Below are 25,809 nucleotides of genomic sequence, written 5' to 3' on the forward strand. Positions count from 1 at the left end.
GCCTCATCTCCCCTGGCATCTGCCCACCTGTTGTTGTTGTTCGCCGCAGTTTTGTCCGATCCCGCAGGTGGGGCCCGGTGCGTGAAAAAAGTTGTTTGATGACACTAAGGAGTCTGTCCTCAGGTTTAAAAGCGTTTGTCTATCATAAGTAATGACAGACATTGAGCGTCCAACACACAACAAAAGTGCACAAGATCCTTCGGTGCTTTTACATTTGACTATAGTCCCTTTTCATGATGCTGAGATGTAATAATAATAATAATAATTAATAATTCCTTACACTTATATAGTGCTTTTCTGGACTCTACACTCAAAGCGCTTTACAGGTAATGGGGATCCCTTCCACCATCACCAATGTGCAGCATCCACCTGGATGATGCGGCGGCAGCCATAGTGTGCCAGAATGCTCACTGCACACCAGCTATCAGTGGGGAGGAGAGCAGAGTGATGAAGCCAATTCATAGATGGGGATTATTAGGAGGCCATGATTGGTAAGGGCCAATGGGAATTTTGGCCAGGACGCCGGGGTAACACCCCTACGTACACGAAACTGTAAATTTTGTAAGGCCGCCCTCTAATCATCAAGTTATACATTTTCTTATGTTGTACTTATGAGACTCAAATGTTTTCTTGTTTAGCATTAGTTTCAGGCTGCCTTCCATATGTCAAAGTGAAGTTATTCCTTCTCAGAGAGGTTTTTGTGATGCTCTGAGAGATCTCTTGGGTTTAATGTACCTACTGTACCATCCCATCATCATGCAGACTTAAAATAAATAACTTATGGCAGTAATGGATACCAATGGTGGTTCTACCAAATATTAAGTTCACAGGTCTGAATACTTATGTAATCAATCATAAATATTAAATTACTGATTTTAACATGTTTATTAATTATTTGCACTGCAAAAAGTAGCACATTCAAGATCATACTCAGTGTATCTGATTAAAATCAATGCAATCTGAAGAGACCTACTGTAACTGAAACTTCTACAGTATTTTGAAAGTGGGCCATTCTCTTATATGTCTCTTCAAATACTTTTAGAAATCAAATCATGTGTTAAAAGTAAAGGTTTTAGCATCAAAGAATTTAAAAGTGAATAAGAACATGAGTTCTTCACATTGAAATAGTCTTTTTTTATGATACCTCTTGAAATCATCAAGATTTCTATTTCTTAAACCTTCCTAAGGTTTAAGCTGTGGGAAATACACAAAAGAATTGTGAACTTAATTTAACTAGGTAAATCGATTCTCATTTACAATAAAACATGAAAAATAACCAATTAAATACAGGACATTAACTGGAGCACTTGAAATAATTTGGTCAAGGATATAATGGCAGCATCTTACCTAGGATATGACTGCACAACTCTATAGTCTAAAGTTAACAAAACCTAAACACTACTGCATTGAACTACCTACCTACTCTGTAACAATAAATATTCATTAACTAGTAACTTAATTTGTTCTGATGATGACTTATTTTGCAAGGGATTCAGAAATATCTAGTGTGGGTAATTACCACTACATTGTTTTTGTTTCATCTTTAAAAACTGTGTACACTAATTTACTTAGGAGGAAAAACAGCATATACAGTATATATATTTATTTAGTTAGATTAATCCTTTATTTACTGGTAAGGATATTTATTAATGTTATACATTCTTATTACTAGGCTTTTACTACCTTTACTACTTTTTACTACCCTATTTACAGTATATTTTTAGACAATAATACTCTTTGGCACAAACACTTGGGTTTCATATAGTATTTCTCCAATAATCTAATATACCTACTTGAGTAACAATTTTGTGAAATTACTTGATCTGATGAAAGGATGTGCAGGATCTATTCCAAAATGCAAACTATTTCATGATGTAACCCTTGGAAAGTATGATTCCATAATTAGGCGATACTGAGTGGCAGTTAGCCATGATCACCCCTAGAATTACATTCCAAATACGAAATCTCTTTAGGTATAATGACATTCAAGCCTTACTGTACCTCCTTGGCTTCTGTCTAGATCCAAAATGTATATGCATTGTGTTGGAGGCTAAATTATCTGTCTTCTCTTTCTTCTTATTATTTTTTAAATAGATATATTTGTAAGCATATATACTTTACAGTAGATACACCTACTGTTTATGAAGCTCTGCCTCCCAGCTTGATACCACACTACATGGTGGTTTTCCATATGCCCCTACTCTTCTTGGACTTTATTCCTTTGTATGGTGTATTATAATAATATTTTAATAAGATTATTATATTATTCTAAAAGCTTTAATATGAAGGTAATAATTCACTGTCACATATAACATATGGTGCATTCCTGATTCATCTTCATGACATCGTGCAACTGTGTACTTTACAGATTTTTATAATTGAAATGTAATGTATTATTATATTTTATTATTAAAATATAAATGACTGCTGTTTACAGAAATTCACACATGTATGGATTCTAAAACTTGTTTACCATATCATTACTGTAATGATTCTCAGAATCTGTTGTTATTAAACTTTATTTGAAAAAAATATATTAATGCATCAATATTTATATTAGGATTCACAACTCAAGAAGCCTAATTAAGAAAAAAAAGAAGGTTGTTTTTTTGGTGGACATTTTTTCTAATGCAGAACAAACCCATAACAGGCACTAGCTATAGTTTTTTGGGAGGGCCTTGTTATTGTTTTAATGAAAGACTCTTCTGTGGGAAAATGCTTTGCTTGCTAAAATATGTGTTTCTAAAACAAAGCAGGCTTTGCACAATGCAGTGTCTGTAGTACCAGGCTAATCCAAGCACAGCTTTTTTCCAACTGGTTGACTAATGAAAGAAACATACGTATTGTCAGTGATCACATAAAAACTAAACTCACAGATAGATCAATAGCTAATTTTCAAGAAAATAACATTTTTCCTCATAAGAAGTTATTTTGAAACAACTAGTGCCTCTGTGTCATGTCCTGGTATTCACAGTTTCCCATCACCATAGCAGTAGACAGGTAATTGCACTATGGAAATACAAAGTCAGCAAAACTGTAAACGAATCACAACAGTTTTCCATGGAAATTCAAACAAAAAACAGAAAACCTAGTCAAGCAATGAGGCAATGCAAAGCTAATAATCTTTTCTTGTGGTTGTGAGGGATTGCAGCAACAGAATAAATTGAATGGCTCAGAGTTCTGTTGTAAAGTGTTCGCAATTTTCTAATATAAAGGTTTAACCTATGACAGAAATATTTTCATCCATTTGCTCAATCTATTTATACAATATGTTAATTGAGAAAAAGGTTCTCATATAAAATGATCTGATAGAAATAAAGAAATATACCAGCAGATGGTACATCCATCCATTTTCTAACCAATTCATCAGATTCAAGGTCACAGGGGAGCCACAGTCTATCCCAATAAGCAACAGGAGCATGGTATCATACATTTTGGATAGGATGCCAGTCTTTTGCAGACACAAATCCAAACATTCACACAAGGGCCAATTTTCCCAGAACCCAAATAACTTACCAATTTGTTTTTGGAGGAAACCCATTCAAACATGAGCAGAAAATAGAAACTCCAAGCAGATCGCACCCCAGGTCACAGGGTAATTCTAACCACTAACAACTGCATCACAGTGCCATTGCAGATGGTACGTTAAGTGAAAATGAGTACATTTAGTCCAAAAACATTACATTTAAGTAACCTGAGTGTTTCACGTATCACGTAGGATGTAATAGTGGATGTGTGAGAACAGACTGCCAATCAGCAGGACTTAAGTGTTAATGCTGACTTTTCAGTTTCATCCTAAAGGATATGTGGAGAAGTGATATACGAAAGTCAACAGAATGGATGGCGGAAAAAATGTTTAAATGCTAAATTGAAATGTAAAGTTAAATTTGAAGCTCTATAATGCCATGTACTTTTTTGGTCAAGTCACTTTAACACTAACAGCTGAAGGCATGTTGTATGTGAAGAAGTAAAAGAAAAAAAAACATATATATATACTGTACTGAAGTACAGTAGTTCAGGTGGGTGGCTGCGTCAGCATGCGTAGGCTGCAAAGGAACAAGTAATAGGTTTATTCCATGCTGAAAAGAGAAGAAAGAAAACATAACGTTTCGGCCGTGGAGCCTTCTGACACACCTGAAGAAGGCTCCATGGCCAAAACTTTATGTTTTCTTTCTTCTCTTTTCAGCATGGAATAAACCTATTACTTGTTCCTATATATACTGTATATGCGTTTTACGGGAAAGGGCACTTTGATGAGATTTGACTGAGTTTCAAAACTGCAGGACTGGAATGTCTGCTGCATGTTGAACTCTATTGCCTAGATGTCACCGATTCAATTCTTGGCTATGCAATTAGCAGAATGACAGTGAAAGGTGGGCATGTTGAATGGGTCTTTATCCTCTACATGTAGGGTTTTTAGCATCAACTCTTACCATAAATATAGAGTACGTATATTAATTTGATTTTTCAAAAGCACCCCAAAAATGACAAAGAAATGAAGAACAATTTTTGAGAATGCTCTGTAGTCAACAGCAGTAACCTGTTTTCAAATACCTGAACACAGAATTTCCTCTTTCACCCTGGCAACTCCCCTTTACAAATTTCCTTAAAACACCTACCAGAAATGAAAAATGTCAAAACATGTCCAAACCTACTACTGGAAGTATAGGTTGAGGATGCAGAGGATACATGTATCCAGGGAGTATTACCCCCTAGATTCACAATCAAAGGTGATGTATAGCACTCTGTATGTAGGAGGACATCTGGACATCTTAAATATTAAATTTCATCTGTGCATCAAAATACACTTATTTAATCCAAAAAAAAGAATAAGAAATAAGACCTCTAAGTAATACTCTTAACATCTCCTAGGTAAAGCATTCCTAAATGAAAATATCTACCTATCCCCCTATATAAAAGCCCTTTTAGTAATTCTTATTGTTAGGCATTAAAGTAAAGCATTCCAACAGCATTGTTATGCATTATTAATTTAAAACAAGATCAGATGCAGTCAGCAGTCATACTTCAGATGTCAACTCTGACCTACAGAGGCAGCCATGTGAGCATCCTTGAGGTACTGTACCTGTATGATTAAACAGCCTGTAAATGCTTAAATGTTTTCCAAACAATTCAGGAGGAAAATAAACTGTAAATCAAGAATGACACTATGGTCAAAAAGTCATTTTAATGTAATCATTTTTGGAAAAGAAATGTAATTTTAAGACAACAGTGCTACTGTTCAACAGTGAAACCAAGCAACTGGAGAAGTGGAATGAGGAATGTGGAATAAAGTCCACAAATCAAGAACTTTTACTGTATGCAATGACTAAATGGGAAATGGAAATACTATCAAAGGTATAGGGAATAATTTTGGTACACAACCAATCAACCACAAATAATTACTATAATAGAGCATAACAAATTCACAGTAATTAATATTTTAGACTATTAACTCTGGACTAACATCCTTAAAGATACACAATTATACATTCACAATGTTTATAAGGGGAGCAAAGACCTGTTTATAAAGGCATGGCTTTGGTGTTTGTTGGCTACCTATCCTCCTTAAAATGATCACATGTGACCAATTAACAATACTCAAAGACCAGCTGCTACTGTTATATCACTGTTATATAATAGGCTATATCATCCTGTTCCTCCCAACTGGCCAGCCATTGAAACTAAGAGGTACAGTATGAGTTTGACCAGTATCTGGATGGGAAATCTCCTGATAAAGCTAAGGTTGCTGCTGGAAGAGGTGTGAGTGGGAGTAGTAGGGGGTGCTTAGCCCATGGTCTGTGTAGTTGTTGTTATTATTATTATTATTATTATTATTATTATTTAAAATCATTTTGTGCGTTCTGTGTAACACCAGGTAGTTAAGGCTGTTGGCAAGGTGGGTATACCAACAAGTAACATGGCATACTGTACATACTGTACAGTTATGAAGCCCTTACAGGTATATCCTATACTTTCTGGCATTAGTGAAAAATACAGTGCAAGCTTAGTGTGCAACAGATTGTCCACTTCAATTAAAAACACATCATGATGATCAAAGCCAGCACTCAAAATTAATTTACCACAAGTCCTTTGATAATCAGACAGCAGTAAATGTGGGAGGAAAATGATAATTCCTGCAGGTCATAGTGGATCACCTGCACACATGCAGATTGGAAAAAAAACAAAGATTTAGTTGATTTGCATTGAAATGAGGTGACAATACAATTCATTAACATGTCAATCTACACCACTTTCCCCTTTTCAGAGGGAAAACAACTCGAGCTTAACCCAAAGATGAAGCTAGAAAAGATATCCTAACCTATTGTATGTTCACCCCATTTTCTTATCCTGTCCAGCATAATGCAACCGAAGGGCATATTAATAGTATTTACCCTCAATAAGGTATCGTCACCACACTGACAGATGCATATAATAAATCCAACACACTGTGCTTCCTCCTTAAGGGCACGCCCTGAAAATTTCATGCAAACAACTGTACATACAGAATCATTACAAGACAAAGGACAGGTGACTTATGGTCTTGCTGCATACTGTACTGTATATCAGTGGTTCCTAATCCTGGGCGGAGTGAACCACACACCTGTTAGTATTCATTTCATCCCACAACAATTAGACAATTGAAGCCTTAACTGATCTAAAAAGTTGCTTCATTGGATTATTTGCATTTTCTAGTTTCAAGCTTGAGATTTTTTTGTCATATGATTAAATGGTTAAATCTCCCACATGTTCAAGAGCTGGGAACAAACAGTTCAAATCAATGTTATATTAAGTGAATGAAGGGTCCTTGACCAGGACCTTGATTGGGACCATTGCTGTATATGTTTTTCTAGAATGGCAGAATCATAAATGAATCTAGAGAAGTCAGGGATGGATTCTCCATAAAACATGTTGTGTCTTGGAGTACAACTACTTGGTGTAAACAATTAATACATGTAACTTCAGCTATCAGTGTGTGGCAAATTTTATCTAAATCAGTGCAAATGTTCCAAACATTCAGTCAAACCAACAGTATCTGTCAATCTGCTGAATCGCCTGCTACAAACTAACATACACAGTAACAAGCTAATAATTTGTGCAGTCTTCAATGCCCTCATCGGTCAAGATTTTGGCATTTGGTGAGGGTAGGACAGAACAGCAAATAAAACAGTAAATTGAACAGTGATGGTCTACTACTGCTAGAAATCTGTGCCAAATGTGCGTGCCAATACTTACTGTACATATTCCAAACAAAACTCAAAACTACTTGGATGTTTCCTCAATCATGTCGCTGAGAAAATGCTCTTTCAAAAAGCACCTTAAAGATGTTTACATCATACAGTACTTGTTAATCAAGGTTTCAATTCTGGGGGTCATAGCTGTTCTTGGGAATGCAGAAACAAAATATTATGCTAGCTAGTTTATAATTATAATTTGATCTCAACACTCATTAACAAAACTGGTATACTATGTTTTATTAGCAGACCAAACAACAGTCAAGTCTGCCATATATAAGATTTTCTAAACATTTTATATCCAAAGTTTCAATCTCTGGTATTGAATATACTAATCTAATAGTATAATCTAATTTGTAATCTAATCACCCCGCTAACAAAAAAGCATGTATAACCATTACATAGTATTATTTAATAGCATTTTGTGTCTTTGATAATTATTCTAGATACTGTACCTTCCTTTTAAAGAGAATTAGCAGCAGATTTGTTCTCACTAGATAGCAATTTATCAAAATGTGTTATGTTATGGGTATTTTATTATTTAAATTTATAACAAATGTGATTATTTTACAAAATGTAACACTTCTTTTTGTGAAATGAATATTGTAGGGGCATCATAGTCTATAACGATAACTTCAAATAAACGAGCAAATACATGTACCCATCCCTTACAATACGAATGCTTGATAATTACAAATATTTACCACAATAAAACATGTATTTTGATACCTTGATGAAACAAATGAGACAAAAACCCATACTCTTTCAAACATTTATCCTCAAATTACCAACTTAAGTTCAGTTTCAGGTCATGGACAGATTCACGGTAGTGTCAATGATGGCAAATTGATTATTCAATTTAAATTTAATGATGAATCTAGTGTAGACTACCATGATGAATACAACAATATACTAATTGTTGTATACAACAAACAATAACTGAGGAAATCCAACTAAGATGATCTTGGTAATAATGTCTATTCCAGGGGCTAACAGCTTTGGTCCTTAAGAGCCATGGTGTCTTCTGGTCACTATATGACTTAATTGTATCAGGTGCTTAGATAAATGAACATTGTTTATAGATCTATTTATCATTCAAGGTTACATATAGAACCTGGATGAATGCAGCTCTTGACAGCTAAGGTTACAGATATCTGCTCTAGTCAATACAGCACTACATGTGCAAGAACTGATGGCAACCTGGCTTCAGGATTTTTTGGTTGTCAAATCCTGAGACCTCACTACATAACTTGACTGCAGGCTCATCCTAACATTACAAGATTTCATCTAGACAACACATATCCTCATGTGTATTCACCTGAGCCCCTTTAAACATTTGTGGAATGAGCTGGAACAATATGTGACTCAGGGCTGAGAAATCACTCAACCCTAAACACATCTCTCCAGGCTCTACCAGAGGAAAGAGACAGAAACCCACAAGACAGCATTTGCAGCCTGGTGCAAAGCATGCTTTCCAAAAAATGTACATCTTGTACAATTTCCAACAGTGGCCACACATGCTATTAATCCATGATTTTCCCTAAAGAATCTGCTCTGTAGATAACAAATGTTAATCAATATACAGTATAATAAGTATTTACATGTCATATCTCTTCAACAAAATGTTAATTTTGTTAATTTTAACCTGCAACAAAAAACATTGTTATTCATGTGACTTTTGACCTGATTAACTTTGCAAATGCACTGCAGTTATAAGTCATGTTTTGTCTGATGTTCAGAATATATTTATTCTAATGTAACTGACTACTGAATTGTTAAACTCAGTAATCAGTAATCAGTTAAACATTCTACTACTGTATACGGTATATAAGCAATTTTGCTTTGAAGGCAGACAGGTGAAGGAAACCCCTCTTCGGAAGACTAGGGAAAAAGTCTAGGCTATAGAATTGAAGGGATCATCAGGCCTTTATTTCAGCTGAAGTTAAGGAACAATACAACAACATGAGAGGAAGAAAAAGTTTTTCTCTCCTTTTTCTTTCTCTGCCCGTTTCCCGTTGAGAGCTCTCTTTATATCCAGATAACAGAAATTACAATTCTCATTCCCATGCAGTCCCCTCTGCCAGCAGCTGGATGACTTTCTTTTCTTGCCTTTCTGTTATCAATAACTTAATTCGTAGCTACCTGCAGTCTACATATTTTGTAAGAATAACAAGGACATCTTTTTACAGATGTGAGGTCATCAGTGCTTTGAGTGCAGGTTTAAGATTACAAGTGTTGTAATTGCAATAATTCTGAGATTATCATGGTTTTATATATATCATGGTTTTAGATATACTGTATAAAATAACAACAATTCAGCTCTAGCTGGCATTCAAATCATGCCATTTAAAAGAAAAGTTCCCTTGATGTCTTTACTTAGAATGTGGGTAAATTTGCAGGCATCAAACTGTAACTCAGGAATTATGCACTGTGCAGAGCTATGTCATTGTGCATAATTTCCTTGATATTGAGATGAGTTTGCACAACAATATCAAGCACAAAAGGCTATGCATACAATCATAATCTCACACTTTTATTTGGTAAATATTTAGCAATATACATGTATATGGTTACTAATAGGTAGTTACAAAAGCAAAGAATTACTGAAATAGACCTACAGTAAGTTACTTTATTTACAAACAAGGTGTCAGGTTTCCTAGAAGCCTGCGTCCTGACCAAACACAAAACCCCAGACAGCTACCAAATATTCAAAGATATAACACCTACACAGGCCTACCAGAGAGATAACCTTGCCTTCAAAACTAAACAGAATATGAACAATAGTTCAATCTTTCTCTCTATAAATCTAAATGGTACAAAGTGAAAGTGAAACGGATCAACCTACTGTATTCTAAAATGCATGCACTATCAATGAGAGACCATTTTTAACCTATTGATTATTTATACAGGAAATCAGAGTTTCCTAAAAAACAACAGAATGGCATGCTCTTCTAACAAACTTCAAATACTGAATGAGAGTCTGGCATATGCTTTTTTGAACTTCTGAACTTTATAATATTAATGATAAAATTAATAAAAAACTGCAATCAGATCACAAAATCTGCAAAATTATGTTCTGATGGGTCATTTCAATAATTACCTTGTCAATTTTCATCACCTACCGTAGAATAGTTAGGCTTTCAAGAATGTTGGGGGACTTAACTGCTTTAAGAATTTATTGGATTCCAATCAGATTTAATCAACAAAGAAAGGTGATGTGCCTCTCACAAGTTGCTATGATACTTTTCCTGCTGACACTGAGTCATCAACTGCTTGTTGGAACACAGCCTGTAACAGACTGTTCCTATTCAAAAACACTTTGTCCAATTATCTCCAAACCTAAACATCATTCCAGTACCAAAAAAGTGAGATTCTTATAAACCAAGATGGCCTCCTGACCACCACTTTGTTTTCAAAATTCAAACAACCTCAGTTTTGGGGAAACGTGGCAGAGTTCTTCAGCAAACCTGCTTCACATTTACATCTCAATAGATTAAAATTCATCTAATGAGATTATTTTTACACTCACACTGGGTCTTCAATTTCTTGCCTATTTGTGGGCTCAAACTGATCAATGCACAGTGTAAACCAAACCATTCAAGGCAGTTCTGTTCAAACATAACTTAGCCAAGTGGCTAATAATTTACTAATTAGAACTGTGTTTGCTATTAAAATATTATACAATTGTGATCCCATGCAAATAAATGTGGCTACCTGTCTGCCACTGGACTTAGGCTATTCAATTTTGAACAAATAAAGCGCTTGAGGTCAAACTACAGTATGCCAGGCACTTGATAATAAAAAATGCCACATTGCTTTACTACAGGATTTTTCAATAGAAACTTGTATTGGTGTCACAATGTTTATGATGCCATTTCTTATAAACTCTCACTTTGCATCTAGCATTTACTTCATAACAAAAATGTTTTCGCATTTAACATTCAGCTGAAAAAAAGGATTGTTCTTTTACGTCTCTTTCAAGGGGAATTGTATTCCTCATAATTTCTGCATAATGTAATCCAAGTTTAATCCATCAGAAATACCCAATTACCAAATCTCATTAAACTTTGCAAAAGTGCACATAATACTCCATATTAATTGCTTCCACTTACTGTATATAGCGTTTTTCTGGACACTCCACTCAAAGCGCTTTACAGGTAATGGGGATCCCCTCCACAACCACCAATGTGCAGCATCCACCTGGATGCTGCGACCGCAGCCATAGTGCACCAGAACGCTCACCACACATCAGCAGAGTAATGAAGCCAATTCATAGAGGGGGATTATTAGGGGGCCATGATTGGTAAGGCCAATGGGAAATTTGGCCAGGACGCCGGGGTTACACCCCTACTCTTTTCGAGAAATGCCCTGGGATTTTTAATGACCACAGAGAGTCAGGACCTCGGTTTTACGTCTCACCCGACGGACTGCGCCTGTTTACAGTGTAGTGTCCCCATCACTATACTGGGGCATTAGGACCCAGATGAACCGCAGGGTGAGTGCCCCCTGGTGGCCCCACTAACACCTATTCCAGCAGCAACCTTAGTTTTTCCCAAGAGGTCTCCCATCCAGGTATTGACCAGGCTCACACCTGCTTAGCTTCAGTGGGTTGCCAGTTGTGAGTTGCAGGGTGATACTGTATGGCTGTTGGCCGTTGGCTTGTGAAATATTAAAATATTTCAAACATTTACAGCAAGGTTTAGTTATATTCAGTTTTATACAATCAGTATAAAACAAGTTTATATCTCAAAATATTGATATACTGTACCTGTATACAGGTCACACAAATCTTTATAATGAAACTGTTTTACTTGTTTTTATATTATATAGTATGCAATGTACAGAAATAAACAAATTATATGGGCAATATTTGTTTTTGTGGCCTTGTTGTTGTTTTTTTCATCTCCTTTATGAAAACATAGATATATCTGTATCACAGAGCAAATGTGAAAGCATTTTAGTGTAATGTGTTGTACACAGAAGGACCCAGAAGGAGTCTTGTTTTCATTGTGAGCTACATATGCAAGTATATCTTTAACTTTTATACCCTAAGAAATAATATTTTTCACATATATCATTTCTTAATGACCTTCGCGTTTTTTTTTGACAGCCCCCATTTGTCACAGTACAAAAGGTGGAATGCTTTGCAATAGCCAAATCATATGATCAAATATTGCATTTTAACTGCAATATCCTGGCTGTTTATTCTCAAGATCTACATAGTATAAGCATAAATACCGGTAAACATTGATACTCTTGGATTCAGGAAAGTTGTAAAAGCTTCACCTTAGCTGTGGGTAATGGTACCATGTTTGATTTGATTGGTTTTATGTATACCACCTTCCTCTGATCTGTTGTTAAACTGAATATGTTTAAGTAAAGGTCACTGTACACCTGATGTCTTAAAACAGTCTTACATAAGTCATCCATCAAGATCTGGCATTTTTCTATATAAAGCAATAGCATCTTTTTAGTGTCTGTGTCTTTTTAGCCTTTGCCAAAGGCAAATGAAGGCAAGGCTATAAAATATTATTCATAGAACAACTTTCAATTTATAATATAAAACCCTGACAATCATTTGAGCATAGTTTTTCTATGTATTAATCACAGAGAAAAGGTTTTAATTCACAACTCATAAAGTGAATTCTTTCCTTCTCATTTTTTCTATAGAGATATAAACGTGAAATTTAAGGATCATCTAAGCAATTATAATCAATTAGGGACAAAATTTGCCAGAGAATGAATTGTGATTGCATTGCAGTGTTCACATGTGCCAAAACTCTATATTCATATATATATATATTATCACATCTTTCTATAGAGTTGAGGTACTACAGTGTACATACCTACAAATTTGAATAACTTGCTTTTACACATGACAATCCAGATTTGTCCAGATATTTCAGCAATTGACAGTTCCTTCAGCTTATTAATACAGAACACACTCAGGATGGTAAGATGACTAACAAAATACAAGAATAGCATGAGCGCTTCTGAGAATTGTGTTTTCTATCACAACACTAGTTTTCCACAGTGAACAAGCAAGATTACAATACAACAAAACCAAATACTCTCCTAAAACAAAATATTTTCATCAGTGTATTTGTAAAATATAGAAACACTTAGCCAGATAGAACTTATGCAAATACACATCAAACTATATCCAGAAAGGAAAACAAAGGTTTGAATTAGGTCGTAAGTACCTTCATACTGTCTGTGCTTGTCGATCTTTTTTACAGAACTATGCTGACTACTACAATTGACAAAATAATTGTGGATTAACAAAATCTCACAGGGCATTTTTACAGCTCATTTGGCAGGTTAAAAAAAACTTTTCTTTTTACAGAAAGATCATAATTGTCAGTTCAAGCACTGAAAGGTTAAACAATGTGCTTTTAAGGGTCAATATTGTTTTCAATTAAAGCAGATATTGATTGAAAGGTCAAACTTTTGTCTACAGCAACAATGTACCACTACTTTCTTAATTCAGTTATTGTAAAGTATTGTAGCTTACATATTACTACTGTACAAACATTTAGAAAGAATGCAATTTGTTTCACAATAATGTATACAATAACTCTTTGTTATGGCACAATCCATACAGTACATCCATTTTCTAATTGCTTTATGCAATTCAGGGTCACAGGGAAACCAGAGCCTATCCCAGCAAGGAAGGTGTGGAAAGCATGATCCATCCTGGACAGGACATCAGTCCATCAAAGTATTAATGCACAACATATGTAATTATTTTGAAAAGAAAAGGCATGGTTTGCAACGGCCTACTGTAAGTGAATCAGATATCTGATGTAAAGAAATTAACCATGTGACACTAATTTATTCAGACAAGAAAAATGTTATTGGTCAGAGAAGTGCTTTTGAATTTAGAAACTAGGGCAATCAACTTTCTGCTTTGCATAACATTTCATAGCTGATTAAAATAATTGTTCTTTCAAGGCATTTAAAATCCCCATACTGACACTTCAGAACATTCTAAAACGGACTGAAGGATGTTACAGACACATGCAGTTGGAAAAAGCAATGTAAACAGGAAAGTTTACATTAGTAATATACCAAGAGGTATTAGAAATGCAACAAATGAATAATGTAAACAAAGGTATGTGTTGCATTTCTAATACCTCCAGTTGTATTGTGTAGCGGCGAGGCTTATTAATAAGAAAGAATTAAGTGTTTCTGAGCTTTCCCAAATTAGGCCTCATCTCTCTGTTCATCTCTGTGGTGCAGCCACAGAGAAACTATTCATGCAGGCTGATTTAAGATGTTTTCTTTTGATAAGGACAGCTTCCAAAGGGGGATGCACTTAGCTAAGCCTGGCTATCATGATCAATGGTCATCCATTGGTGCCTATCTGTCTAGGGAGTGCCAGTTGGACATCTGGACTGCATTCCTAAGTGTCAGGAGTAAGTGACTCATATCTCACCTTGATCAACCAATCAGAGACTGGTAGGGCCGAGTAACCCACGTGGGACTCTGATGCCCATGGAACTTTCAGCCAATCAATGAGCTGAAGTTCCTCCAGGTAAAAACAGGCAACACAGAGATTCAACGAGATTCAGTAAGATTCAGTAAGATTCTGGAGAGGATTCTGTGGACTATTCTAAAGGGAATTCAAAGGAGAATTCCAGGGCAGGACGGCCCAGGAGCAGAAGGCTCCCAAGGGCAGGACATTCTCGCAGCGCGCCTCCTGACCATCCTGAGACTCAGCCCGGACAACCCAGAACGGCCAGTGTGTCCGAGTGCCAGAACTTTCCTTTGTTCTAAGAGTTTAGAGTGGAGGTTGCCAGAGAGTAACCAGCAGCAGGCCTCGTGAACAGGTCGGAACTGTGGACAGCTGAATTACTATTCAGAACTAGCTCTTCATCAGGAACGAACCGGTCCTCTTCCTGACTTGCTGGGACCCACAGTCATCTTTTCTCCTGTGCACAAACTTTGCTAGTTAAAGCCAACAGATAGCATCAGCAGCGCACCATCGCAAACCGCACAGCACAGCCTGGCACGGAGCCAGAGAGCGCGGATTGGACAGCAACAGCCTGCAACTGTTTCTTTGTGCCCGCAGGAAGATCTGAATCCCCAGAGATTGGATGAGTATTCAACTTCAATGCATTACAGCTCGAGAATTCAATTGTTATCCACACCAATTGATATCAATTTAATTCCTAAGAGTTATGTACTTGTTTTGAGTATCTAATGTAGAAGTTATAACCAGTATCATTTATGAAACGGTCTAAATGAATGATATACTGAACGTATGTCCTCTTGATATGTGTAACACTTTGTAACTGACTGAATATATACCTTTTGTATTCTGATAACCCTCTCGATAAGATCTGTTAGGTTTACATGCATATTCTATGTATTAATAAATGTATCCTCGTGTATTAGTACCTGTGTGTGCGCGTTGTATGAGTTATGTCGCATGGTTGGATTCTAAAGCCATCAAAAGAATCAACTTTGTGATTTACTGCTACAATTAATAATTGTCTCAGTAAATGCCCAAACCCTACAGAACTGGTGCCTTCAGAGAGCCACTACATTTAATTTTGCTATGGCAACATTACATATTTGGCGTCCCTGAGCCGGGTTTTCTTACAATTGCTTACAGTGCTTTTCAAAATATAGCTTTAACATGTAAATAATCAAAAACATTAAACTCTATATTATTCAAAAAAATGTTCTTTATAGAGTTTCCTTGGAAGATTAAATGAAAGAGAAAAAACAAAGTGGAACATTGTGATCCTTAGTCATATAATGAGGTTTAAAAATCCTGTTATCTTTGATATGTAACTCCAATCTAAGATGTAAAACAAAGCAGTCTGTAGCAAATCACTATGTGATGTAACCGCTTAGTCGACATACTCCTTGTTCACTTTGAAGGAGGCATCTTCACATATACTTTGAACATTGGGCCATCATTTTATACATCTCATTCCTTTTCCTCTGTAGGCATAAAGGAGCGGAAGCTAAATCCATAAATTAACAACTGCACTTCATGCTGAAATACAGACTGTACTTGGTAACGACACACTGTATGAATAATGTGGTAATTAATGTAAACTTCATCTTCATGTTAGCAAATCTCTGCTGACTATATAGAACTGCAGCATTAACGTCTCATCAATTCAACATGCTGTAAGCAATTCAAAAGGGACTCACATTTTAGTCATGCTTGCTGTCCATCTCATAAATATTTTTTTAAAAGGGCATTAACATTTTATTGGCTGTGTAAAGTACACAGCTTGTAGTCCATTTCCCATTTCATTTACTAAAATTTTGCCTTGAGCACATTTTGAGCCCTTTCCTATTAACAGGGAGTGAAGACTTCCATTGAGCTCCTTGAAAGGGAAGCAGATACTCTTCAGTAAATAGCATGATAGAGGAAAAAAGGGACAGAAGAAGTAAAAACTGAGTAAAAGATTTGGATTATCCACAACCTCATCATTGAGGCATAGAAGGGTGTCTTATTTCTGCCATGTAACTACCTACAGATACACATAAAGGCATAAGTAATAGGTTTATTTCATGCTGAAAAGAAGAAAGAAAACACAATGTTTCAGCTGTGGAGCCTTTTTTGGGTGTGAGAAAGAGAGGGCAGATGGCAAAGACTATATAGCACAGGAGAACAAAAGCTGGGAGAGTGCAGGATGCGGGAGCAGGGGAGAGGCAGAGAGGCAACTGAGGTGGTGCGAAGTGGAGAGAGGTGAAGAGAGGTGTGAAGTCGAAACCTGCATGTGAATAGAGAAGACGGCACGAAAACAAGTCTGTTGTTGAGAGAAGGGAAGGGTGTGAACCAAGTTTCAGAATAATGTTAGCTGCTGATGTCTTTCTGCTATAGGAGTTAAGAATCCCTACTTTGAGAACGAAGACGGAGAGATCAGTACGATCATGGCTGTCAGAGGTAAAATGAGAAACTAAGGCCTTGGAGAAATCTTTAATCTTCACAGCCCTAACATGTTGTCTGAAGTTGTCTTCTACTCTCTTTCAGGTTTCCCCAACATAGATAGCTGGGTATTTCCTGCAAGAGATACAGTAAATGAGGTTGCTGGAGGTACAAGAGGTTACCTGGGTGATCCGGAATTGTCCTGAGGGGCCTTGAATGAGTGTGGTGTTAGATATAGTATGTACTTGCAGGTGATGCAGCGAGCTCTGTTGCAGGGGAAACTACCTAGTGTGGATGATTGTTGAGGGCAGTCAAGGGAGCTGTAAACAAGAAGGTTACACAGATTAGGTGGTTGAAGATATGAGATGATGGGGTGGTCAGAAAATAGGGCTCCAGTGGAGGGATCAGCCTGTAGGATGGAAAAGTTTCGTTAATGGTCCTGGGGATAGAAAGTGTTTTAGGGTGGAAGGGTAGCACCAAAGGAATGCGGTTGACAGGCCAGGGGTTCCTGATCGAGTTGATGGTCTGGGGGCTGTTTTTGGCTCGGATGAGAGCCCTGTCAATAACATGGGTTGGGTATCCTCTATTGATGAAAAAGGAGTACATTTTGAGTACTTAATTCTGGAAATCCATGTCATCACTGTAGAGTCGTCATAGCTGAAGGAACTATGAAAAACGGAGAGAGTTTTTAGTGTATCTGGGCTGAAATGAGCTGTACAGGAGATAGCTGCGTAAATCCATGGGTTTGTAATAGACTGAAGTAGAGAGTTGGGGATGGTTAATGGATAGGTTTATGTCTAGAAAGACTAGTGGAAGACTAGTGGAAGATATGTTAACTGTATATTTGAGGGACAGGTGAAAGTTGGTGAAGTGATGCATGAATTTTAAACTTGATGCATAAAGACATGTCAATCACGTTTAATCATATGATATCTAAAGTGGTGCTTAGCCTTCTAAAATCCAACCCCCTGTCCTAGCCATGAGAAATAGGCAAAAGTAACAGAATTGCCAGACAGTTTGAAGTACAGTATGGTTGTTGGCAGTCCCAATGGCCAATACAATAGCCATGGAGGCCTTCGCTAAGAGGGCTCTTTTTATGCTAGTATACCAATCATGTTCTCATCTACAGTGAAACAAACAGACTTAAAATAAGAAGGGCCCTCATCACAGAGGTGAATGATGATGTGCACTGAAATCCATAAGGAAATTGCAAATCCCTTGTAATAATTACATGACATGACAACTACTGAAATCCCTTATAACAACTAAACATGATACAAAAGTCAGTGGCAGGAATATTTGCAATATTTAAAGAGGTAAAGCTTCACAAATAGTGGAGGAGATGAACAGATAGCATCTTACACTGACAGAGGTTCAGTTAAATAAGATGGATCCAAGCAGGAAAAACACCTTGGTCAAGTAGAAAGACCATATTATATTCAGGTCACAAACAGGACAACGCTCATTTCTTAGAGGGAGTGGGCATAATGTTTTCAAAAGATGCAGGAAAATATTTAATAAAATGATTTTTCACTAAACCCAAGAACATCACCATCATCTAGTGCCAGCTGGCCAATACAACACCCCCTGTAAACACCAACAAACCCACTCAACAAGAAATTATTAAGGCCATACAAAAGTTGAAAAATGAAATAGCTGTTGGGATACTTGCACAGCCCTTTAAAGCAGACCCAGATGTGATATACCAACTGTTTGTGTAACAAGACTGCAACAACTACAGGGGTAAAATGCTTTATATGAGCCAGGGAAAGTTTTGAAGAGGATCTTCCAAGAAAGGCTATCAAAAGCTCTGGACAGAGAACTGAGAGACAAGCAAGCAGGATTCAAAGGCAAAAAGAATGGCTTTATTTGCTTAAGTACAAAGATATCAGCAGTTAAAGCTGTTGCATGTTTAATATTAACATTTCCAAGAGTACTAGACAAGTTCATTTCAGAAGGTAATTCTTTATGTATCAAATGGTGATATAATCTATACACTATCTATAAATAGTACACTATCTATACTGTACATTATACAAGAAAAAGCTGCCTTTATAAAAGTTAAATATAGAAATATTCTATCAATTTTTCAGTAGAACTGGATATGAAGTAACACTATGCTCCTTAGAGGAACAAGTCATTGCCCATGTTGGTTGGTTGTAATGTTGGTCTCAAGTGACTTCACTGGTATAGCTGGTTTACTTTCTAATTAAGGATTATGTTGCCAGTAAGACTTACTAAGAATGGTAGTAACTTCTCAATAGTTTGGTAGATAAACATTGTGGAGTTTTATTTCAGTCAATAATTTTCTTCCACAAATAAAATGTGTCTCTCACAATTATCTGTATCTGAATGTCTGTTACATAAAGCCAACCTGAAAGTCAATGCATACAGTAACTAGTACTAGTAACAGTAATAAACAGTCTTTGAATTAATCTCATGCAGTGCCGTTCTTCAAATAGTATGTAAATCAGGATCATTTCCAGAGTCAGCTGGCTCAGTATCTGACTATCACTGTCAGACTGTGCTAAGAATAAACCAGAAACTTGGCTAGAACAGTCTTGTATGTCTCAGAATTTACAACACACCCGGTTCAATTGGTTAGTTACTACAATGTCAGCAATATAGTAACATTTTATTACTTAAAGGGAGAATAAACCCGTAACATTATGTGAATAAACAAATTTGATTGAATTAGCAAATTATGTAAATACATTTTAGCCTTGACCTTATAAACAAGGCAATGGTGTAGATTTGCTTACCAAATTAAATCAATTTTATGAATATTAACAAAATGTAGAGAATAACAAAATACTTCCTAAATAACCTCTGCTTTTAAAAATTGATTACAAAATTACTCTCATTTTGTGTTCCTTTGCCAAAATTGTTGCACATTAGATTTACGTAAAACTAATGGCATAAGACATGACGTGAGCAAGAAAGTAATATATTACTAATAGTTTAGTACACACAGTACAAAAAACTTAACTTAAAATTAATTTTATCATGATTTCGCACTCTAGAAGACAGCATCATAACATAAATAACACAAATATATTACCTTGAGCACTGAACACTCCCGAACACTGCTTATAATTTGTTTGCTTTTGCATTTGTTTTCATTTTAAGATCTCAACTTTGTACAAATGACTGAGAAGTAACATTGGATCAGCTAAATTTAAAATTACCAGCTGAGCCACTCAAGTGCCTATACCCTTAAAGATGTATCAGAGTCCTAATTTGATGTTACTATTTGCAGATTAGTTTTCTGAATTGGGCTATGTCATTAGCAGATTGCGACCTACAATTCCTCAAGTAGTGACTCCCAGGATTGAGTGAACTTCTGTTAGCTCATGTGGCAGCACAACATGACTTGTCACTTGCCAGGAACTTGCAAGTTTATACTGTTGCCAGCAGAAGCATCATTACTCCAGCAGCTGATGCTCACTCAACTGCAGAGTCCTTATCACAGCTATTCTGGTAGAAGGGTGAGAGCAACCTGAGCTGACTTAATTGACAGCTGCTGATTATATATATAGGAGGGGTAAAACGAATTCAAGATTACATATTGTTTTCATTTAATTTATTACTATTAGCATTGGTAGCAGGAATTACAATTTTTTATGTAATATGTCATTAAAGCTATTGAATGAACAACAGCTATTCTATCCTGATTCCAGTTGTGATAAATATAGCAAATCACATGTTTCTGACATGAGTAGTGAAAAGTTTTATAAGTTATGACTTATTTCTGATTTTTCTTTAAAGAACTATATAATTGGAACATATAAGCAAATGTTGGTTTATGAAATGGTCTTAAGAGGGCACGTTTAGAAAATGACAAAAGCTTCAACAACAATTTATAACATGCCTCAAAAATGTACTAAACAGCCATAGTGAATGTTTCTGTATGCTGACTTTCTATGCCAACAGTACATTTCTAAATATAAGTACAAATAATTTAAATGATATAATTTAACATGCCAGATGGTAGCATATCTTTTGGAATGCAAAATACTAAACTTCCAAGAGTTTTAGCATCAATTATTCATGAGCAGCTCATAGAGAGGAAGAGATCACCAAATAGCAAGTGCTGGGAATTTTAATCTCTCAAGTACAATAATTGCAAATGCATTTAAAAGAGGTGAAATAGCTATATATGCAGTGTTATAAAAATAGGTAAACCAAATAAAGCTAAAATAGTACCAAATACCAATGAACAGTGTGGACCACAGCTATATTCTACTAAATCACAATTTCTATTATTTTATTCTATTCTAATATTAGCATTGCATTGTACTAAGGTACACATGACAATAAACATTAACTTGGTTCTGAAAATTTTAAAAGTATTCAGAAGTTGTAACTTTGAAATTTAATCAATTAGAGCATGAATCTGCAAAACAAATATCTAAATAGACGCAGTTGCTCTCTATGTTGTACTGTATAGTATAGTATATTCTAGTTGTGAAACATATTCTAGTATTACATTCTTAAAGTAAAAGTTGCTAATGTTAGGATTTTCCTCTGTGGTGAGAAGCAAAATATCTATTAGTTAAATATTAAACAGGGGATACCAATATGTTTTGTTGTTGTTTTGGTGATATAAAAACACAAATCTATCAATATACCAAAATGTGCAATATGCTGAATTAACAACACTCAGAAGGTTCTTACCTGGAACATGATTCATTCTGTCATTTATGTAACCACTTCAACAGAGAGCGCTGACTCAGGTGAACCAGTCACAGTATTTTCAAAGGCAATGAGAACTGTGCTCTTGAATTAATCACAAAACATAAAATAAACATTCCTAGGGATTCGTCACAGATATCAAGAGAGTAAAGCTTTATATTGTAGCACTTGCTCTTGCACAGTCTGATAACTTCCAATGGCAATTTATCCACTGCTGCTGACACTAGCAAATTATAACAGACAAAGTAAGCTGTTGCCTTTCCATTGCAGATCTGACTGTGAGTCATGAACCAGTGGGCAGAATACCCACTGTGCACTGCAGAATTACACAAGGACTTTTCTCCCATCAGTTTTGGCCTTCAGTCATTCCCACTGACCATTTCTCTTGAATGAAAAAGTTCCCACTGCAACTTAAATCCGTCACAACTTGGTTTACACGGATCTTTCAGTCAACACAATATACTGTAGTGTATACAGCAGAAAATACAGTATTTGGCTTGTTGGCTGCGAGAACATAAATTAGCATGACCTCATGATGACAGTATAATTCATTACTAATTGTAGCAGAAGAGCAGTGCACCTGCTTCAGTCAATAACCCTGTAAGGATTTTATTGTTAATGGATTTAACCTAATGTAACTCTCTAGTGGGCACAGTGTTTTGCCTGAAGGCCGGACAAATTGACTTTAACTCTTTTTCACCAACTCAAAATCTTGCTTCAAACATGACTCTTATTAAAATCTTATTAAAATCAACAATGATGTAAATCACAACCCATTCTCTCACACCTATATTATAACATTGAATTATTTTGATAGGGTATGACATTAAAAGATGGTATAGCCCTAAAACATAGTATAGCTTTGCATACTAAAATAATACAACCTGCAGAAGGTCATATCTGAATGATGGACTCCAGTTAGCTAAAAATCTACACAGAAATAAGACATTTGAACTAGAATGGAAGGACCCAAAGAAAATCTCAAGGGTGATGCACATGTAATAGAATAAAGAAAGAACAGAACATAAGATTGTTCATCTTTGGTCTAACATACAGTATGTGAAAAGACCGACCCCAATAATCAGATACCTTCTCCTGTATTCTGTACCTATTTATGGAAAAGAAAAATCAACCACATCTTCAGCAGGTCTCTCTATTGAACCCACATGCAAAGCCTGTATTACTTTCTCTCTAACCAGGGATTGCAAACATATGCCCAGCTGGGCTGATTCAACCTGCCAAGCCCATTTATCTCATCCATTTAGTTTTTTCAGTCTAAGCTAACAGCTGGGATTAAATTTCTTTGTCTGAGCCTAAAAAGCCCACATACAAAGCAGCTGCCCTTGGTGATGCATCGGTCTTACTTATACATGTGCTGTGGTCAGTGCTCTTTTCATTCTCAACACTCCCATTTATGTTCACACATCTAGTTAGAACAGGAATATTTTTTGCACTAAATAGTTATGAAAAAAAAGACCCGAAACCTGTACACCACTTCACCTCATTCAAAATCTAAAGCAACCTCAAGCAACCTCAGTGACTGAACTACAAATGGTCTCACTGACATTAAACCTTCTGTTTTTGTTTATGTCAAAATGAGATTTTTCAATATAATAGAAGGGCCATATAAATGCTTTATTGGAGAAATATTGTTATGTGGTTCAGGATAAATTGAGTAATTTATATTGTTTCTTAGAATAGAAATGAGTGATTGATTTGTACAGGGAGCTGTTGCCAAAGAGAAATAGCAATAGTTGTAAAGTAGAACTTTTGCTGTTTTTATATAGCTGACATCTAGCATCTAGTATCCTGCATTGTGTTTTTCCTCACACAAAGTCTCTTTTAACCCTGCTTTTTGCCAATTCCATTTCCTTGTTTAAATCTCTACAAAAACTGTGCCAAATGGAAAACAAGCCAAGCTGCTTCTGACTTATCACAGCTACTGTGTTATTACTTTCTCCAAAAAGTTTTAAGGTGATGTTGATCACTAAACATACCATACTCAGAGCCCAATAATTACATTTTTTTAAAAGTGACATTATTAAGTAAGTTAAGAAGTTAAGAAGCAATGGCTGTTGACTGCATTTTAACAGGAGGTATTTTGTTTTATAATAAACATAAACATACAAAACAATTCAAATATAAAGTAAGGTGCCTTGTATTTAGATAAAATATCCATCTTGAAGTACAATTACATCAAACCTGTCCTAATGTAGCAAACAAATATGAAATCCCTGCTCTAAATTCTTTTATGCCATTAACCTCAAAATGATAAGGAAATGTCAAAGAATCTGCTACTCCATTACAATAGCAAACACGAACCACCTCTTTATATAGAGTGAATTGACCACAGAAAACTCTACAGCACTATCTGAATGATTCCGTAAAGACCCTTTAAGACACAGTCCTATGTTCCTGGATGAGTAAGACAGCCTGCCTAAAGCTGTAACTAAAAACAAATATGCCAAAATCCATTCTGTCATTTACATTTTTTAAAGCATTTCTTGATATGTAATTTCTTACTTGACACGTGTACTACAAAATTCATAACTGATTGTTCTTAATTTGATATCATATACTGTTCAGTTGACTGCTAATATTACATTAAAAAAATCTTAGACCTTGCCTCCAGATAATGATAAAAGAATATTGCTCATTGATAGGCTTTATCAGTGATAGGCTTTATCACACCATTTATAATTTTTCAGTTTTAAGACTAAATCGGCTACTCTTGCTGAATATTTTAGTAATATAATTACAAATAAAAAGAACAAAATATACATCAAACCAGAAAATGGAATGTGCTACAGTAAAAATACAAATAGTTGCTCTTTTAAAACATAATTGCATGAAATCAACACCATTGTCTTCTGCATTTGGAGGGAAAAACAGAATATTGTAAAAAAAATGTTTTAATATAAATGTTGATCCACATAACAAATTACCCTAATATACCATAGAAGAAAGGTATCTAATCTCTCAATAAAATAATATAAATTGTTATTATAAAAAGAAACACAAAAGTAATGCTGTATGTACAGTAGTTCATGGTCTACTTTTAAAAAAGAAACTTCAGAACAGCTGGGAGCTAGGCAGCATCTGCCAGATGTACTTAACCAGCAGCTAATAAAGCCGTGAAAACTGATTTACCACTTCACCATTTCACTACTATCATAAATTTAAATATATTAAGCATCCACTGTATTGAAGAAACATGCTTTAAAAAGAAAAGAGCAAGGCCTACTAATTCATCTAAAGCACGAAGCTTAATGTACAGAAATAGTGGGGTGAAGATCAATGCTTTATTGCGCTATAGACCAGTCTTTTATGGAAAGAATGCTTTAAATGTACTTCAGCAGGGGTTTCATTTACAATTATTATCAACAAATTCAACACGAACAAATTATGTAAGAAGCTTCAGTTAATAAACCAGAATACAAATTCAACAAAAAATGAGATAGAAAAGGGAAAGAGGAGAGAATTACATCACCATCCAAAAATATGGATCTTTACAGTTGGCCCTGACATTTTCCATTGTATATTCTGGACAATTAAATGATTTGCAACAGCATGATATGTACCGTATGATAGTCACCATTTATATTTTAATGCTGTACCTGTCGTATTTAAATTTTTGGCTTGGTTCTTTATTTCCTTTGCTTGCATCTCAAACATACAAAGTTTGCTAACTAGCTATCTCCCTAGCTCAGCTGCACATTTCCTTATGCTTAAGTGAAAAGGTCGTGCATCTTATTTGATGCATCTTATAATACATCTTGTGAGAGGTACTCTGCGTTAAAACACGGTGGGTGTAGAGCAATATATCGCATCATACCGCATCATACTGCATGATACTTGATACTTGATACTTGAAATATGATAACAGTATCCGGAAGAACCTTGTAAAACCACCAGGTGGAGCTAATAAAGCTTAACCTCTCATGTACAGTATTTGAGCTGTCACATGTCAAATAATAATAATAATAA

The 25,809-nt window shown here is 35.6% G+C and overlaps 1 protein-coding gene across 3 annotated transcripts in view; it reads right to left on the reverse strand.

The window, feature by feature from the left end:
- The window catches only part of pak5 (p21 protein (Cdc42/Rac)-activated kinase 5), a 130,748-nt gene that overhangs the window by 80,093 nt on the left and 24,846 nt on the right, over nucleotides 1–25,809 (reverse strand). For 2 of the 3 annotated variants that reach the window (XM_069178670.1, XM_069178669.1), the window contains exon 1: nucleotides 21,805–22,049. The exons of the other annotated variant lie outside the window; for it this stretch is intronic. In XM_069178670.1, coding sequence (XP_069034771.1) covers nucleotides 21,805–21,820 — 16 coding nt within the window. In that variant the 5' untranslated portion in view covers nucleotides 21,821–22,049. Of the gene's footprint in view, nucleotides 1–21,804; nucleotides 22,050–25,809 lie in introns of those variants that run through there. 3 annotated transcript variants of the gene reach the window in all.

The sequence above is a fragment of the Lepisosteus oculatus genome, chromosome 2 (assembly GCF_040954835.1).
Source record: "Lepisosteus oculatus isolate fLepOcu1 chromosome 2, fLepOcu1.hap2, whole genome shotgun sequence".
Classification (NCBI taxonomy): Eukaryota; Metazoa; Chordata; class Actinopteri; order Semionotiformes; family Lepisosteidae; genus Lepisosteus; species Lepisosteus oculatus.